The sequence below is a fragment of the Mus pahari genome, chromosome 4, assembly GCF_900095145.1.
Source record: "Mus pahari chromosome 4, PAHARI_EIJ_v1.1, whole genome shotgun sequence".
In the NCBI taxonomy this organism is placed as follows: Eukaryota; Metazoa; Chordata; class Mammalia; order Rodentia; family Muridae; genus Mus; species Mus pahari.
In genome coordinates, this window is record NC_034593.1 from 73,732,858 (window position 1) to 73,752,256 (window position 19,399).

Sequence of the window (19,399 nt, forward strand, 5' to 3'; positions counted from 1 at the left end):
AAAAAAAAAAAAAAAAAAGCACTTGTCGCTCTTACAGAGGATCCAGGTTCTGTTCCTTAGCCATATAGTGGCTCATGGCAGCATGTAACTAATTCCAGGAACTCTCTTCTAGACTCTTCCAGCACCACACACACACACACACACACACACACACACACACAGGGTACTATGCATGTGCAAAAGCAAACACTCGCACACATGGAATCAAAATAGTTACATCTTTTTTAAAATGTTTCAATTCTAAAATTATGGGATAAGATACATTCTTTTACCTCTTCAGCATATTGGTTTTATGTAATGCATATTGGTACAGCTAATCGAACTTCATGACACTGAGTGAGTACCTACCAGCCAACCTGTGGCAGTGATTGAGGCCTGAAATTCAAGTCCGTATTTCCCACTCTTGGGTGCAAAGACCCATGGGAGAAGCATGTGATCTATCTACATTAGGCTCTGATGCTTTCCGGTACCTTCTTTCAAGGCAAGAGTCTACTTTTCATGACTTCATCTACGAGGGGTAAGCTTCATTTAGGAGGAGCAACACCTCAACTGGGTAACCCAGAGCTCTGTCTTCTGTGGAACCTTCTAGATGGTAGTTAATCACAATAGATCATTTACTGAAGAGGTCTTTCTATAGTTGCAACAAAGCTCATTTTTCATGAATACAGCATATGAATAAGAATCCCTATTAAAAGTCTATAGAAATAAGGAAATTCCTATTTATACAAGTTACATAAAACATTTGCTATGGCTTGCCAACATTCATAGGAACTACAAAATTTCTAAAATCTAATAATAATGATGATGATGATGATGATGATGATGATGATAACAACAACCAGTGAGTTATATTGAAAACATCAAAGGTATGTGCCTCCAAGTTTTTATGTGCTTTTGTTTTTAATCAATTTTTTAAAGGCAAATGTTGGTATGTCTTTTTCTTTCATTTCACAGCACATGCGGTACCTCACTTACTTTTGCAATTGGGAAAATTTGAGAGTAGCAGGAGTGTTGAAAGTAGACCTCCTTCCAGCCCAACCAACTAAAGTCACGCAATAAGTGCCGAGTATTAACTGTCACTCTCCCTACTAGGCGCTCTGGCCAAACACTGAATCTCCATTGTTAGGTCAATGGGTTATATAGTGCAAGGTTCTTTTAAGTCCTACAAAGCATATGGAGCAGGAGCTGCGGCTGTGGAGCTGCGGCTGTGGGGTAACACTGTATTGGAGGGAGCCGGCCTCCAGAAAACATGGCTTCGGGAGGTTTTGCTTGATTTTGTTTGTTTTGTTTGTTTGTTGTCTTATTGGTTTTGACAGCCAGAGATGCAGTAGTTCCTATGCACGTTGACAAACAAGACAGAAGAAAAAAAAGTAGAACATATAGGAAGAAAAAACAAACAGGAGATAGGAAGTAGCTAAGGGCTAGGGGTCTTTAAGCAGGTGAGTGGTGGCACCGTCCAAGCTATTCTGTAAGAATATCACAAATGGCTTGCAGCAGGAAGTGACTGAAGCGGAGGCCAATCTGGTCAGGAAGAGAAAGGGCTACATATTTGGTATGATGAGTTCCCTTAGTTAAAATGATTTCTAACTACAGAGCAAAAACATTTCTTTGTTTTAAAGTCAAATGTTTTAATGTACTTTATCAAAACTTCAAGTCAAATATCAGCATGTTAGCACTTCTTTCATGTTAGTGTATTCTCCCAGCTACATAGTTCTTCACAGTTTACAGCAAGCTTGGTCACAGGAGGAGGAGGGTGACTGCACACATCTGTCACAGTGCCACAGCTGCTTGTCATTAAAAGAGAGGTGACAGTGCCCTTTCCTCACAAATGCAATGAACCTTCTCAGTGTCTTTCTGTGTCCCTTCTCCTTTAGAGAGTCTCGCTTCTAAGGAGGTGTGTGAGAGATGGGTTTCTCGGAGTCCAAGTTTTTCCTCCAGGAACTAGATGGGGCTTTGGGACAAACCAGTAAACTCCTGACTCCTTCCCTTTGGCGGGAGATGGGAGGTGGCCTGTCTTCCAGTCATCAGACAAGCTGAGCCCAAAACTCAGTGAAAACTGACCTAAGAAAAAGGTTAGCACAGAGGAGGGACAGGAACCCATCTCCAGCATGATCCATCCTTGGAAATACAGACCTTAGTTAAACATGGAAAGTTCCCTTCTCCCACCCCTGGGCTAAGACAGGTCTTTCAGTAATGCCTGTGGCTACAACAGGCCAGACCTCTGGGTAGGCTTGGTTTGTTGTGGGGAGGTCAGAACCCTGTGTTTGTTCTCCCGGAGGTGGTGTACTGGAAGTAGTTGCAACACCAACATGCAGCCTAGCCTCTGTCAGCCCTCAGATCAGCCCCCACTGTTTTGCTGGCTTTTGCAGATACCTGTAGGTCTGAGGAGACAGGTTGGGCTGAGCCCAAAGGGAGGAGCTTAAACCTGTGCGCAAAATCTGGGAATCCCTCAGAGAGCGTCTGAGAGCCAGAACAGGCAGAAAGAGCTCACATTTCTGGTAAAGAGGCCCCGTGACCAGTTCCAGCCACTCTTAGTCCCGCCCAGACTGACAGCTCACATAAAGGACCAAGGAGAGCCCAAGAGGTCACAGTGCTGGCTGTACAGGGCTGGGAGCACCAGGTCACCCAGACACCATGAGTTGGTCTTTGCAGCCCCAGAGTTTCGTTCTTTGCTGCATGCTGTTACTGTTCTCTCCAACGGGCCTGGCAGTAAGTGTCCTTCCGAAGCCATACTGTTTTATTATTAAAAAGTTTTTACAAAGGAAGAGAGGGAAGAGAGGGAGGGAGAGAAGGAGGGAGGGAGGGAGAGAGAGAGAGAGAGAGAGAGAGAGAGAGAGAGAGAGAGAACTGGAACCACTAGCAAAATATCTTTGTTTTTTCTCCAACAGTATGTTGCTACCAGAGATAACTGTTGCATCCTAGATGAGAGATTCGTAAGTCGTTTCTGTGTCACCCCCTTTCCTGGAACTAGAGAAGGGAGGGGAAACAGGGTCGTACTTTCATTTATCAGTTGACAATTTAAGCTTTGGGGGAATGGTTTTAATATTTACGGATAGTATCTAAGACTTCTCTCCTGTTTAATTGCCTCCTTCAACTGACTTGCAGGGTAGTTTCTGCCCAACCACCTGTGGCATCGCAGACTTCCTGTCTTCCTACCAAACTGACGTGGACAATGATCTCCGAACGCTGGAAGACATCTTACTCCGAGCTGAAAACAGAACCACAGAAGCCAAAGAACTGATCAAAGCAATCCAAATTTACTACAACCCAGACCAACCCCCAAAGCCAGGTGAGAGGGAACCCCACCAGGAGCCGCCCCTTCTGCTTTCGGTTGTACTGGTTGCTTACGTGGTTTTCCTGTCTCTGACCCTGTTACAGGTATGATAGACAGTGCCACTCAGAAGTCTAAGAAGATGGTAGAAGAAATTGTGAAATACGAAGCGCTGCTGTTAACCCATGAGTCAAGCATCCGGTATGTGTCTGGGTTTTAATGGACTCCCCAAGGTACCTGGAGCTTTCCCTTAATGGTCCACATTTCATAGAATGTGACCTTGGAGTTTAATTTTCATTTATAGGATCAAATCTCCCAGTGGAGATGGGAGTTCTTTAGTACAAAATGAGTTGCACTGGCCTGTAATTTTAAAATAATAACCGCATTGGAGAAAGGTTATCGTAGATGCCTTTGAATGCCATTCTGGCTCCCTTACAATATAAAATCAAATACATGGGAATTGAGGTGTGGCGATCCTCTTCACAAACATGGCACCAAATCAACATTAAAATCAGAGAACAGACAGAAGAAGGGTCTTGACTGCTGTAGAAAATCATGTCACAAGTGAAGTAGAAGAGAAATGTCTTGGAGCCACGTGACCATAGTTCATAGGCCTGCAATTACTCTTTGTCCCCTGTCCTCATGTCTAGCTTCCCAGGGACTCGGGCATGGCTTTGCAGGTATAGTTTTAACTCCTTTCCCAATTCTCCCCCAAACTGGACTCCCAGCACCAATGGAAACCGAGCTGGACGGTAGCTGTGGAAGTAGCCTCCAACGTGCCCCCCTTCCTTCTGCAGTCAGAAGGCAGTGCATACTGCTGCCGCAGTAAGCATTATGATTTCCATTGCTTTTGCTCATCACTAAAGTACAAGAAAACTCTTGTGAGAAAATGTCTAAGACAGAGAAACAAGGTGCTCCAGTGATGTGTCCCACTGCTTTACTGCAAAGGCAAAAATGTCTAAGACAGAGAAACAAGGTGCTCCAGTGATGTGTCCCACTGCCTTACTGCAAAGGCAGACCTGGTGGGCTGTGCATTGTTCACGCTTGTCTGTTGTGTCATGTCAGTATTTATAAGCAACCATGTGAGGAATGACCAATGCAGAATTCTCACTTTTCCCCATTTTTTTTTTTCTTGAAATATGAAACCAGAAAGGGAAAGTATCTGCCCTGCCATGTATAGTAATGTCCCAGGTACTTTACCCATGTGCGTTATAGAACAAATAAAATTCCCTAAATGGCGCACATGAGCAGCTACTGCTGATTCCCCTTAACCAGACCTACCTCTCAATTACCTAACTCCCCTTACAGAGAAGGCTAGAGTCAGCAAAGCCACCTGCAGTGACCTTTGTTTATTGACAGGGACTTTGTTCAAAGTTGAGACCGCCTGCCTGCCCCGTTCAATTCTTTTCCCCAAAGCATCAATTTAATTTTACAATTTCCAAAGAAAGAAGTAATTTATTACAAAGGAGTTCTCCAGAAAATAAAGCAGCCTTTCTAACAGGGAAGAATAAAGCCGTGTCCTTCTGAAAGGAACGCTTATCCCCTCTTACTGCATTGCCCTGCTTCTAGGTATTTACAGGAAATCTATAATTCAAACCACCAGAAGATTACGAACCTGAAACAGAAGGTAGCCCAGCTTGAAGCCCAGTGCCAGGAGCCTTGCAAGGACTCCGTGCAAATCCATGACACAACTGGAAAAGGTACACATGAAGCTACTCCTGGGACCACGATCATCAAAGCAAATGGCCAAAATAAAAGCAATTGCACACCTTGCCGTGCACGGCAAGCTTGGACAGCATCTGACCTTCAACCTAAGGATTCCAACTACCCAGGGTTTCCTTGGGTATTAATCAATAATTTGGAAGGAATGGCGATAGCCAGCTAGGGAGGCTGTCAACACGTTAATGCCCTGCCTGGGGTTCAAGCCTCTGCAGCAGTTATATTTGCTCTTTCTTCATCAGATTGTCAGGAAATTGCCAACAAGGGCGCCAAAGAAAGTGGACTTTACTTCATTCGGCCTTTGAAAGCTAAGCAGCAGTTCTTAGTGTACTGTGAAATCGATGGATCTGGAAATGGTTGGACCGTATTGCAGAAGGTACTGGCCTCTGTCTGCATCTTTTCTGTTTGTTTGTTTGTTTGTCTGTTTGTTAGATGACCCGCGTTGCTCAAGATGCTTCTCTAAGCACCCTGTGAACACAGCTCTCACGGTGGCCTCTTTGAGATGAGGACTAGTCTCACCTTAGCGCACAGAAGAGACTCTGAGGCATGAGACCAAAGTAATGAGTAACAGGCAGGATTTGAATCGGGCAGCTTGATTCTGCTGTGCTCTGATGCGATACCGTGCTGGCTCTGTTGTTACACATTATATGGTCCCATAAACCTAGTCCTTTAGTGACACGGCATGGCAGAAGCCTCATTCCCCAGATCAAGAGCTAAGGCTGGCCATTAACAATAACCCACAGGCTCTCCGAGGGTATGGTAGGGCAGCTCATGACAAAGCCTATTTGGGCATCTACCAGCCTGTTACCCACTGCGAAACTGGCCTTTTTACCTTGTAAGCTTGTGAGTTCCGAAGACCTCCATGGGTCTTTAAAAAACTTACAATTAAAAAAAAAAAAACAAAACCTGAAAACAACAATAAAAAATGCTCCTACCATTAATGTTAGAATAAACATGTAGCAGGTGTGTGTGTGTGTGTGTGTGTGTGTGTGTGTGTGTGTGTGTGTGTGTGTGTGTTCCTCAGAGCTTCATCATTCCATTTGACAGCCGGTGAGATGGAGGCAGCTTAGAGGAGCTCAGTTAGCTGGCAAATCATATCCTCCACACACTGGATGTTTCTTTTTTTTTTTGTTTTGTTTTTTGTTTTGTTTTGTTTTGTTTTTTTCAAGACAGGGTTTCCCTGTGTAGCCCTGGCTGTCCTGGAACTCAATCTGTAGAACAGGTTGGCCTCGAACTCAGAAATCCACCTGTCTCTGCCTCCCAAGTGCTGGGATTAAAGGCGTGCGCCACCAGTGCCCGGTGGATGTTGTTTCTTCATAAGCACCAATCATGTTTCCTGTCCTCTTGCCCATTGTTGTGCAACTAGAGACTTGATGGCAGCGTGGATTTCAAGAAGAACTGGATTCAGTATAAAGAAGGATTTGGACACCTGTCGCCTACTGGCACCACAGAGTTTTGGCTGGGAAATGAGAAGATTCATTTGATAAGCATGCAGTCCACAATCCCATATGCACTGAGAATACAGCTCAAAGACTGGAATGGAAGAACCAGGTACAGCACAGAAGGGACTGTAACTTTTTGTCCTAGCTATCAGCTACCACATTTATCAGCTACTAATATATTATCAGCTAAATGGAGCTTTGCTGCTGGCAGTGGACCAATGGCAAACAACCTGACAAATGCAAAGAGACTATCCAGGCTCTATCCTAGAACATTTGGTTTTCAGACAGTCCAAAGAGAGAGCTAGGCGAGGTCCCTCCCCTCCCACCTCCAGAGTGGATTTGCATGCTGGGGCATTCACATGTGCAATTTACACACCACGGAAGCATTCTTTGGTGGCTATGGGGCATGTTCAATATGAGTCAGAAATTGAGCATGAAATTAAATTCAGTCAAATCCAAGCATTCAGATTTCCCACTCAGGTAATGACTGCTCATTCTGTCAAATCATGGACTGCCTTATAATTAACTGACTCCTGTGGGGAATCTGCAGCCCTGGCAGGCAGAGCGATGATCTGGAGTTTGGGTTTTAAACACCTAATGTAGGTGAAAAAAATTACACAGCCTTCTTTTTAAATAGGAAATACTGAAACATTCTCTGTTTCCAAACACATTTTTTTTAACTTGATTTTAACCTCCAACCTATCACAGTCAGCAGCAGCCTTTTCCTGGGTGAGCATCCTCCATTTCCCAAGGATGAAGTGTTGGGGGAGTGATTTCATATTTTCTGGAACTCTCTAGTCACAAAGGGCCATTTTTCTCTCTGCTATGCAGAACTATAGTTTCCTTACTGATTTTCTCAGAGGAGGTTTCTCAGGCACTTGAGGCTCCCAATTCATGCATCACATGGGATTCATGGCTTCTCTGGTATTCCAGAAATCCTCTTTTTGCCGGCACACCATTGCTTTGGAAAAGAAAACCCTTTCGTGTCCTTACCCTTTCAGTGGTATGGGTGGATATTGAAACCCCTCTCCTTCCAATTTGGAGCACGGGGTTCACTCATTGTAGATAATTACCATGACCTATGACAATGTGTGTGCAGTGCTAACCAAGGTTAAATGAAAGCTGAAAGAATTCGATTTTCCCATATGTTTCCATTTGATCTCAAGATTCTGTAACTAAAATGCCAGGAAGTGGCTTTTAGTTTTTCTGGTATTTGCTGAAGGCTTTTAGATCCATCCTAGGTGGTGGGGATGAGCTCTGGACTATGCATACGGGCATTGCCTAGAGCTGCAGAAAACGTCATTGCATTCGTCTCTTTGGGCCTTGTGACTTGAGGTCCCCCCTTCCATTCCCACAGCACTGCGGACTATGCCATGTTCAGGGTGGCTCCCGAGTCTGACAAATACCGCCTGACCTACGCCTACTTCATTGGTGGGGACGCTGGGGATGCCTTCGACGGCTACGATTTTGGCGATGACCCCAGTGACAAGTTTTTCACATCCCACAACGGCATGCAGTTCAGTACCTGGGACAACGACAACGATAAGTTTGAAGGCAACTGTGCGGAACAGGATGGATCTGGCTGGTGGATGAACAAATGTCATGCCGGCCACCTCAATGGAAATTATTACCCAGGTACTTTTTTCTTCAGTCATGAGTATTTGTGTAACAGATGTTTTATGGAATGTAACAGACAAAAGCAGAGAGATGAAACATTATAATATGCACAATAAGTCTTTTATTTTTCTAGCTCTTCATTTGAAATCAGAATTGGATACCACTCATTATCCAACTGGCATTATCTTAAATAATAGTAAGCTTTTGCCTATGGTGGTCACCTCTACGGGTCGCCCAGCTCCCAGGAAGCATCCGTGTTTTGATATTGCACTGAAATTCTCATTATGTGAGATGGAATTCGGGACCATGGTGTCTCCTTTAGACCCACCATGTATATGGTGTAGATGAACTAGCATTACCATACCTGTGTTTGTGGTTACATTACCCTGGCTCAGCTGTCTGTGAACTGCATGTCAGGCACAGCAGCAGGCAGTGGATAGATGTCAGAAGAAATGACGTGAGAGGCACACACTGACTAATAAGAGTGAAAAGTCACGGAAGCCTGGGTGAAGGGTCTAGCCTGGGAATTGTAGATGCTTGTTTTAGCATGGGGGAGGTGATGGTTTCTGTAAGGCTGGAGGAGTTTGGAACAATGATTTTGCTCACCACCTAGCAGTTTTGTATGGAGAGACTCTAGGGATACTCAAGGATCTTTTAAGAAGTCTTAGAATATGACCCGATCTACTGATGAGAAACTTCATGGTGAATGACTTTCTAGAGACACTCTCTAATGCCCTTGATAGTATCGTCCATTAGCCAGACAATTATGCTGTCATGCAGTGTCAAACCACCTGATCAGGAATCTGTGGCTCCTGCCACAGTAACCTGAATGGTGCAAGATTGTCTCTAAGGGGGGGGGGGGGAAGGAGAGAGGAACAGAGAGAGAGAGAGAGAGACAGAGACAGAGACAGAGAGACAGACGGAGACAGACAGGTGTTCCAGCCCTGACAAAAATGGATAAATTTTAAGTATTGGCATGATCACCAAAATGGCTTATTGGCTCTTGGACTCTCTAGAGATATTCTCAGTTAGGAGGAAATGCTGTAGACTTCACAGTAATTCTAATGGAATTCTAATGAGCTAAGGAAATGTAAAAGAATAAAAGATACACACATGTGCCTCTGACTCCTTGCAGGTGGTACTTACTCAAAGTCATCTACTACTAACGGTTATGACAACGGCATTATTTGGGCAACCTGGAAAACCCGCTGGTATTCCATGAAGGAAACCACCATGAAGATAATTCCCTTCAACAGAATCTCCATCGGAGAAGGACAGCAACATCACATGGGGGGATCCAAACAGGTCAGCGTGGATCATGAAGTTGAAATTGAATACTGATCAACCATCTGCCAGAAGTTTTAGAAATAGATATAAAGAATTAACTATTAACTTCTATTGGCCTGTACAAAGTTCCAACAATTTCCTCAATTTTTCTTCTACATCTTTATACTCTATTTATTAATTTTTGTCTTTCTTAACATGATACCTAGCCTTAAATGGAAATTAGAATCTATTTGAACCATATTTCTAAATTACTTGAATCAAAGTTATTAAGTATTGTTTATTTGAAGAGACATTTTGTTTGACCTTTCCCCTAAATATTAAAAGTAAAACTACCGTACTTTGTTTACTTTATAATCAGCTGTAATTATTGTTTTTGTTGTTGTTTCTATTATTTCTTGAGTATTTTTAGTATATACTAATAAAATAGGAGAAAATTTTAGAACTTGACCTGTATATTTTTCTCATGTTATTTTACCTCTACATCATTAATATCTAATTCTTTTTTAAAAAAATAAAGCAAGTTATATTTTTAATATATCTTTTGTTTTATTATATATTCATAGGTTGGAGACGTTTAAAGAATATTTGAAAGCTGATTTGCTTTTTTAAAGGACTTTATCCAAGCAGAGAACTATACCATTTTTCCTATGGGACAATGGACTTTCAGGACCTCACTTCATTTTCAGAGTTAATGGGATCCATGGTACAAACTCCATTAGCAGTTTTATGCTGGCGATAATTTATCTACATGCATTGCAATAAACATTTCGTTTCCTAAGATGAGACATTCCGTGGCTTTTTTGAAAAACCTTGGAAAAGCATTGCTTTTCCTCAATTACTGTTAGTTGCAGAGTTCACACGTTATGGCTACATAGTATCCAAGCCAAGGGGAGTTGGAGGGAAAGAAAAGACATGGCTCTTACCCTCCAAGGGGTATGAAACACCCGGAATGCAGTAGCTCACGGTGACGGATGCAACAAGCTAATGTTCGCTATAAGAACATAAACACAAGTCGCAGAGCCCCAAGCATATACCCAAGGCACATCATAGACTAAATACACACTGCTAGAGTAAGCTATTAGGAGATTCTTTGAGAGGAACCTTCAGCTCCAAGCCCCTGTAGCCAGTATATCACATAGAACTGTTATTCAGAGCAGGGAACTGAGGGACAATCTGCTCGTCTCACGGGTGAGCCAGGAGGTGAGCAGAAGGAACCAGTTACTTGCTCTAGGTGGGAGTTATTGAGATCCTGGGGCCTTGACTCAGCTAGCACATTCTTTTAGGGATCAGCTAAGTCTGGAAAAGCTTGAGTCCAGTCGAGGTATTGTGCTGAGTACTTGATTCATTGTATTAAGAAAAGATCCTCTATCCTTTATGGCTAATATCCACTTATTTGTTTTTCTTATTTTGTCTTGTTTGAGGATTTTTTTTGTTTTCTGTTTTTTNTTTTTTGTTTGTTTTGTTTTTTTTGGGGGGGGGGTTCTTTGTTTTTCGAGACAGGGTTTCTTTGTATAGCCATGGCTGTCCTGGCTCACTCTGTCGACCAGGCTGGCCTTGAACTCAGAAATTCACCTGCCTCTGCCTCCCAAGTGCTGGGATTAAAGGCATGCGCCACCACTGCCCGACTAATATCCATGTATAAGTGAGTACATACTATATTGTCTTTCTACCACACTCAGGATGATCTTTTCTAGTTCCATCCTTTTGCCAGGAAAATTTTATGATATCATTGTTTTTAATAGCTAAGTAGTAATCTGTTGTGTGAATGTTCCACTTTTTTTAAAAAAAAGAAATCCATTATTTGGTTGAGAGACATCTAGGTTGTTTCCAGTTTCTGGCTATTATGAATAAAAAGCTGCTATGAGCATAGTTGAACAAGTGTCCTTGTGGTGGGGTGGAATTTCCTTTGGGTAAATGCCTGGGAGTGGTATTGCTGGGTCTTGGGCCACAGACCCAAAGAAGATAAGTAACAAGGAGCGCTCAAAGAGGGACATGTGACTGTCACTGAGAAGGGTAAACAACAGACATCACAGATAGATGAGGATAGGAGACTGGATGGAGGTGGGTGGTGGGGGTGGGACCAGGAGGGATTGGGCGTTAGGAGGAAAGAGGAAGAGAGTACTGAGAGCAATGCCTGGAATCAAAGCAGGGGCATCTCAGGGATGAGCTAGAAACCTAGGGCAATGGAAACTCCCAGGAGTTGAGTCCACCATCTCCTGTAACCAAGCAAGACTTCTAGTGGAGGGATTGGGAAAACAGCCCAGCCATAAAACCTTCAACCTACAATTTGCCCTGCCTATGAGACATGCTCAGATAAAGGTGGTACAGATATTGTGAGAGTGACCATCCAATGACTGGTCCATCTTGAGGCCCATGCCATAAAAAGAAGCCCACTCCTCAAATTGTCTAGAGGGCCAGGACCCACAGGCTGGATATCCAGAGTCCTAGGATAGAACCAAACATGAATGTCTAGTAGTAGTAGTAGTAATAGTAGTAGTAGTAGTAGTAATAGTAGTAGTAGTTGTTGTTATTGTTGTTGTTGTTATTGTTGTTGTAGTAGTGGTAGTAGTGGTAGTACTAGTGGTAGTAGTAAAGTCAATGATTCCCATTGATACTCTGCCATATTCATAGATTTGAGCATAGCCCAATTGACATCAGAGATGCTTCACTCAGCAAATGATGGAAACAGATGCAGAGACCATAACCAAACATTAGGTGGAGCTTGGGGAATCCCACTGAAGAGGGGAAGGAAGGATTGTAGAGGCCAGAGGGGTCAAGGACACAAGAAAACTTACAGAATCAACTAACCTGGGCTCAGGGGCTCACAGAGACTGAACCAACGAACCAGGGAGTCTACATGGGACTGGCCTAGGCCCTCTGCACACATGTTACAGTTGTATACGTTGGTCTTCCGGTGGGATGCCTGACCGTGGGAGCAGTAGCTGTCCCTGACTAGTTGCCTGCCTTTGAGTCCAGCTGTAACAGAAAGGAGGCGCCTAGTCTTACTACAACTTGTTATGCCATGACTGGTTGATATCCATCAGGCCAGCCCTTTTCTTTTTTTTTTTTTTTTTTTAGGGTCGGGCCTGGTTAGTACTTGGATGGGAGGCCAGCCCTTTTCTAACAAGGAAAGAAGGAGGTGTGGATGGGGTAGAGGACAGGAAGTGTGGGGGAGGGACTGGAAGGAGAGGGGGAGAGAGAACTGTGGTTGGGGAGTAAAATAGAAATAAAAAGGAAAAAGAAAAGATCAGTTTTGGCTTGGAATGTCTTACTTTCCACAATTTCTTTTCAAACTCCCTCATCCTGATTCTTATGACCCCTCATTTAAGAATAAAAATTTCTGTAGAGACATCAGTGCAATGCTTGACTCACTTAAAATGAGCTCACATTCATTTTGTCATTCATTTTGAAACTCATTGAGTTACAAAAAGTGGGTCAACTTCAAATTTATACTTGCTTGGTTATTAATTTCTACAGGTAAATCTTGAAAGTTACAGTTTTGGAAATAAGACATAAGAAATGCTTCTAGACCCAATTAGACCACATCTCTGTTTAAGTAACAGACAAGATTAACCGCTCTTCTCGATAAATCAACAACGAAGCTTTTTGAAGTGGACCCTCTACAGACGTGCCGGTTCCCTCGCTGGCTCAGAATCACGGGCAGTTACTGCTCTGTTCTCTCCTTTGCTGTGCTGAACCCTGGAAAGCTTCAAACTAGAGAGACTAAATGCCAAGTGTGCACCCGAGGTTCCACCCTCTAGCTACAGTGGGAAGCTGCCAAAAAGGAAAGTGACTACATCCAGGACAGTGATGGAACTCTCAGCAGCCTGTACAACAACCTGGGCTCAGTCCCCAGCACCCCACCTCCCAAAAAAGTTCTAGTTCCATGACTTCAAGTCACACAGCTGTAAGGACGGTGTCTTGTGTTCACGGGCAAGAATAATGACTTATTGGCCAAATGCGATGGTTTTAGATATACCTCTGAGATGCTGTCCCTTTCCCAAGTCCTTTACTGGGGCTGTAATTTATGGGCAATTTCAGGGCTATGCGTGTGAACTGTAAAGTTATAACTAGCCAGGTGTGGTGACCCATATGTATAATCTTAGCACTTGGGGCGGTGGGTCTAAGACAGGAAGATCATGAGTTCAAGACCAGCCTGGGCTATAAAACAAAGCAGTATCTCAAGGGAAAAGGAATGGGGAGAGAGAGATGGTTACGGGGGAAAAGAGGAGAAATAAGAGGAGGGAGAAACGTAAGCATAGACAAATTGTCAGCTTCACAAGACCTTACATCCTTTTACTCTGACTCAAATTATCATGAAGTAACAAAAAGTATTTTGTAGTACATACCTTGCTTTATTCAGATGCTAAATGTGAAAAACTTAAGGCGCATTAAACTGTAGGTAGAATGTCTAGCTAACAGTTTCTTATTACTGTGATGAAGTTCAAGAAGAATGAGGTAGGCTGGCTGGGCAAAGCACTTACTGTCTGCATCCCCAGAACCAATGCTATCCAGACTCAGGAGGACATACCTGTAGGGCTATGGGGAGGTAAAAGGCACAGGCAGAAGAATCCGAGGATGCTCACTGCCCAGGCAGCCTGGAGTATGAGATTCTGTCTCAAATAATGTAGGAAGTGAGGATTAGCACCAGAGGCTATCCTGTGATCTCCATACCTACAGTACAGCACACGTACATTACCCTCACTTATATGACCATATATGAGAGACAGAGACAGACAGACAGACAGACAGACAGACAGACAGACAGACACACACACACACACACACACACACACACACACACAGGAAGATAGTCAGAAGACAGGCAGACAGGCAGACAGAGACATGACAGACAGAGACAGGTGGAAAGACACAGAGACGACAGGCAGACAGACAGACAGACAGACAGAAAGAGAGAGCGAAACAGAGGAGCCAAGGATTTAAAAATAGAGGAGAGTGAGGTGACAATGGTAAAGATAGTAAGATAGTTGAAGTAACAAGGAGCACTGAGTGAGAGGACCGCACTTCATTCCCCCCTTTGTGAATGTGCTCACCCAGCGGGTGAGGCAGACGCTGAAGGCACTGCATCCCAAGCATACCACTTTGTTTGGTCTATGCTGGGTCCATCTCTAGAATTACTGATTATTACTTATTCAGAGTCCCTTTTCCACCTTCCCCTTAACGAGCAGTCTTTATAGTAAGTTTAACAAATGGTACATTATTTGCTTTTTCACTTATCATAAATTGTATGTGTATATTGTTTTAAGTAAACAATGAAATTTTTCTATAAATCAGCGGTGCTGAAGAGACTCGGCCTCAACTTACCTGTTACTAGTCTGTATTAAATGCAAAAATTGAGGACTATCATTTTGAAACTTCTGTCTATATTATGCTTGTCTAGCTGATATTTATTGAAGTGTAACGTTTTTTGTCTTTTGAATCTAACAAAAATTGGGGCATGTGTTTTATGTACCTTGTTTGTTTGTTTGCTTGTTTGCTTGCTTGGTTTTTGTGTTTCATTTGCTATTTGTTTGTTTCAGACAGGGTTCCTCTGTGTTGCTCTGGATATCCTGAAACTCACATCATAGACCAGGCTGGCCTCAAACTCAGAGATCCACCTGCCCCTGCCCACCGAGTCCTGGGATGTAAGGCATGCGCCACCACACCCAACTGTTTTATGTAGTTTTGTTTTTAATTTTACTTATCTAGTAATTCATTTCACTCTATTTTATAACACATCTATAACTGAGTACCTAGTAATTTATTTCACTGTATTTTTATAACACATCTATAACTGAGTATCTAGTAATTTATTTCACCATATTTTATAACATATCTATAACTGAGTAGATCTTTAATAAGAAATGGTTCTTCATCACAAACAGTTTGAGAGTCTCTGAGATTTTCATTTCTGATACTTTCCCTTTTCCTTCTCCTGCCTTTTCTCTTCCCCTTTTCTATTTAGTGGTGTGATCACCCAGCCCAGGGCCTTGCCCATTCTAAAAGAGCTCAAGCCCTCAGCCATACCCCTTGTCCAGTAACTTTATCATTGTTTGGAGACCCTTTTTTCCAAGTTGAAATCTTTATAATTTCCCTCTTTGTGTCCAAGAGTTATAATGTGGATGTTATTTATTTCTAAACATAATTTTTCAAATAGTTTAAATTTAATTTAGTATATAAATGCCACAGTATGATCTGAGAATATAACCTTGATGACCTTGATTAGGGGGAAGGCAAAGTTCTACTGACTCTTTTGGGGTTGGGCATTGTCACTGAGTTAGTCTACCCCACAGAATGAACATAGCTCATAATCACTCTCCAGCATGATCTATATAGCAGAGGCCTGTTGATTGTTATTTCCTTTAAGAAGGGGGGAAAACAGGCCAAATACAAATGAATACTTACTGGCTTTGTAACCATGAGCTTTGGTTCAATGGTACTGCACCCACGAATGGATTGCTGTGGAATGTCACAGACCCACCCACCCATCGGAGCTGTCAGGACAGTCTTCTGGGAAGGCTGCTGGCACAGGGTGAAACTTGCTCACCTCAGTTTCATTGGGAAACACCAAAGGCAGAGAGCAAGTTAAGTTCCGGCTTATGGCACTCACTCAAATCTAACTGGGTCACAGTTGTGTCTCTCAAAGCTAAACACCAAGTCTTTGGCACTGGCACTTACCCAGCAGGTCAACACTAGATTTTCTCTTACTGGCAAGTGGAGGGGACTCCTCATCAGTCTGGGTGTTGACTCTCCTTAAATAAACATGGCAGGGCAGATTCCACTCTGGGAATATTCAGGACACATAGTTATACTGTTACAAGAAAAAAAAAAAAAGGGAGAACTAACATTGGGGAGACTTTGGACTGGAGCTATTTTTCTTCATGTTTGTTTTCTTTACATTGCAAAGCTGTGGTGAGGGTCACGTGACATGAGAGAATGTAGAAAATTGTTCCAACAATGACAAAAATTGAGTTGATTCTTGCTGGGAAGATGAATAATCCTGCAGAGCTTTGAATCTGATAGTCTGGAAGTATGAATTTAAAACATTAATTTTTTTTGAGTCATGTTGCATATGATATTCATGTAGCCTAGGCTGGCTTCAAACTTACTATGTGGCCAAAGATAACCAACTCCTTCCACCTCCACCCCACCTGTGTGAGCCACCAGAGCTGCGGATGCCACAGAGCAGTATGCTTTCTTCTTCACTTTTGCTCTTCAGTCTTTAGACTTTTGTTTTTAATTTAGAGGAATCTATTTTTGTGTCCTGGCCAGGAATTTTAGAAAATGTCCTTCCGTATGCATTCATCTCTCTGTTGTTTTTCTCAGTGCTTTTGTTGTTGCTGCTAAATATTTATCTAAATACATCATTTTTACAGTGGTGAATCCAAGTCAAGTGGCCTTTAAAACTGGGTCCCTGACCGGGGCCATATTTTCGCAGTAGGACTTGTATTTTGAGTATTCTCGGCTGTCCCCAGTACCATAGAACAAACAGAACGCAATGGACCTTGGCAACTGGCCTCATCACTCTCTCATGTAATTCCTTGCTTGAAAAATGCTAAGTGCCTTGTAGATATCGATTCTCCAAATTTCAATGGAACATGTTCACAGTGGGTAGACTTTCTATGTTCATTTTCATCCCTGTGAAACTAGCAGAAGACTGTGCTGACAGTTAGACACTTAGGATAAGCGCTAAGAATGAAGCCATGTTGTCTGAATAAATACACCGATGTTTATATAGATGGCTGTACTTTTTAATCTTTATTTTTTGTTTATGTATATGATGTTTTGCATGAATTCAGTGTCCCTGGAGGCCTTAAGAGGGCATCAGTTCCCAGGGGACTAGAGTTAAAAACTCATGTGAACCACCATGGGAATGCTTAAATCAAACCCAGGTCCTCTGGAGGAGCAACCAATGAGTGGTTTTAATCACTGGGCCATCTCTCCAGCTACGTGGTTGTATTTATGTTTTCATACATATCAGGCATAAGAGAGTGGTAAATCTGAAGAAAGCATATTATAGCTAAACATTTCATTAATAATGCAGTTAAACAAAAAACTCAGGGACTCCATTTTTGCATATCCCCTCCAACCCCTTGTAGTACACACACACACACACACACACACACACACACACACACATTACTCATAACTACTCAGTGGGAAGTTTATTGAAAGAGTTTGTGTAAAAGGCCATTGGCTATTGACAGTAACCTGAGTGGAGTGATTGGGGGAGAATATGAATGAATACAACTATTAGCCATCAATGATGCAAATCTGTAATCCCATAGTCTCCAATTTAGGAAGATTAAGGCAGGAAGATCTTGAATTCAAGAGCAGCCCGAACCTAGACTACATAGTGAGAACCTGTCTCAAAATACCAAGCCAGAAGACAGTCAGCCAGATGTGGTGACACACACCTTTGGTCCCAGCTCTCAGAAGGCAAAAAAGTGGATGTCAGTGAGTTGGAGGCCAGCCTGGTCTACAAAGTGAAGTCCGGGACAACCAGGGCTACATAGACACTAACTCAAAAAAAGCAAACAAAACAACAGCAAGAGCAAGCGAACCAAAGGCCTAAATTCAATCCACAGTGGCACCCTCCTCCTCCTTATTATGCTACTAAGTTCTAAAATCACTGAATATTATTCATGACGCCCATTGATCTGGAGAGAGTTCCATTTAAAAAAATAATATGGTAGAGTTATTTCCTAATTAAGAATATTAAAAACAAATGTAGGGCAAGAGAATCAAGCAGTATTAAGACAAGCAAGTGAAAAACCACCCATTAGGTCCCCTTCTCACTTTCCTAAGTGTGATTCATAATTATCTCTGTGGTTGAGAAAGCTCTACTTTTTCATTATAGTTGTAACTTCCAAGAAAATCACCAGGAGCCAGAGCATTGTCAGGTTCTAAAACAAACGTGATTATCCTTCCTATGGGGATCATTGTAACCTCATTGGCCTTCCTTAGTAAATAGCTAGGCAAAACCCAAACATCTGTATTAGCTGGGGAATACAGGAGGCAGCAGGTCAAACAAAGACATGAAGCTAGGCACTGCTGACAGTGTAAATCCTTAAGGTAAATCCTTACCAAAGTGAATTTAAAGTAAATCCTTACTAGATACTGGCTGCTATTGCAAAACTCAGGCAAAGGTCCTGTAATCTTAGTCACAAAGCCACAGCCTCCTGTCTATGGCCAGTCCAAAAATTCAAAAGTGTTTTGTACTTCCCAGTTGTGTGTTTGATTGTCGTTTTAGCCAAGTTATCACCTGGTGAAGTGTCAATGCTTATTATTTGGAACAAGTAAATACACACGTTTATATAACTTTTGTGATGCTGAATATAAATTCCTGCCAAATGTGTGAATTCTTGGTTGTGATTAATTGTAACTGGTAGAATGATGTCAGTTGCAAAAGGATATCTAAGTCAAATATCCCCTTCAGAGCTAAGGAAAAATGGTACAAATTTCTAGGGGAAAAGCCATTAGTTGGCAAGTTATAAATTATGCCACAGAAAATTTCTTAATATTTTATTGATTTACACGTTTGCTGTTGGAAAACCGTCCTTTCTGTCATATACCCCAAGAAAAGGATGCTTATTGTGTTATTTGTAGCCTATCCTCATAGGCTTTATGGAGTATAGAAAGTGTCACAGGGTGGACACACACACACACACACACACACACACACACACCACCCCTGGCACACAATAAAAAACCAGGTCAAGGATGCCTACCCAGGTGCCTGTTTAAGGAATCCTAGCACTAGAGAGAAAGTGGAGAGCTTTGGAATTGGGCCATATAGGTCAATAAAAGGTTGCATTTCTGAGGATCCTGTTGTAACTGTCCTGTATTGCTCTCCCCTGCGATCTAGATCTGTGGTCTAGTATGATAAAGTCCCATGAAGACAGGCAATGCAGGACTGCTGCTCTTAGGTGATGTGGTCATGAGAAGCCCTCATAGAGAAAGAGGAAAGGAGGAGATTGAGGAGGAAGACGAAGAGGATGAAGAGGAGGAGGAGGAGGAGGAGGAAGAGGAAGGAGGAGGAAGAAGAGGAGGAGGAGGGGGA

General features: G+C 42.6%; 1 protein-coding gene across 2 annotated transcripts; it reads left to right on the forward strand.

The window, feature by feature from the left end:
- The first annotated feature begins 2,458 nt into the window (after positions 1-2,458).
- Positions 2,459-10,119, forward strand: Fgg (fibrinogen gamma chain). Of its 2 annotated transcripts, XM_021196697.2 has the most exons (10): positions 2,459-2,709; positions 2,889-2,933; positions 3,106-3,289; positions 3,379-3,472; positions 4,841-4,971; positions 5,233-5,366; positions 6,357-6,541; positions 7,790-8,067; positions 9,185-9,354; positions 9,900-10,119. In XM_021196697.2, the coding sequence occupies exons 1-10, from the start codon at positions 2,635-2,637 to the stop codon at positions 9,912-9,914; spliced, it is 1,311 nt and encodes a 436-aa protein (XP_021052356.1). In that variant the 5' UTR covers positions 2,459-2,634; the 3' UTR covers positions 9,915-10,119. The 2 variants fall into 2 exon arrangements, with proteins under 2 accessions (XP_021052356.1, XP_021052355.1); XM_021196696.2 differs by lacking the exon at positions 9,900-10,119 and having other exon boundaries at positions 9,185-9,783.
- The last annotated feature ends 9,280 nt before the right edge of the window (positions 10,120-19,399 follow it).

Coding starts and splice junctions, on each gene's coding strand:
- Fgg (XM_021196696.2), top strand. CDS start 2,635: ATGAGTTGGTCTTTGCAGCCCCAGAGTTTCGTTCTTTGCTGCATGCTG. Junction 3,290..3,378: donor AGACCAACCCCCAAAGCCAG/GTGAGAGGGAAC, acceptor ACCCTGTTACAG/GTATGATAGACAGTGCCACT. Junction 3,473..4,840: donor ACCCATGAGTCAAGCATCCG/GTATGTGTCTGG, acceptor CCCTGCTTCTAG/GTATTTACAGGAAATCTATA.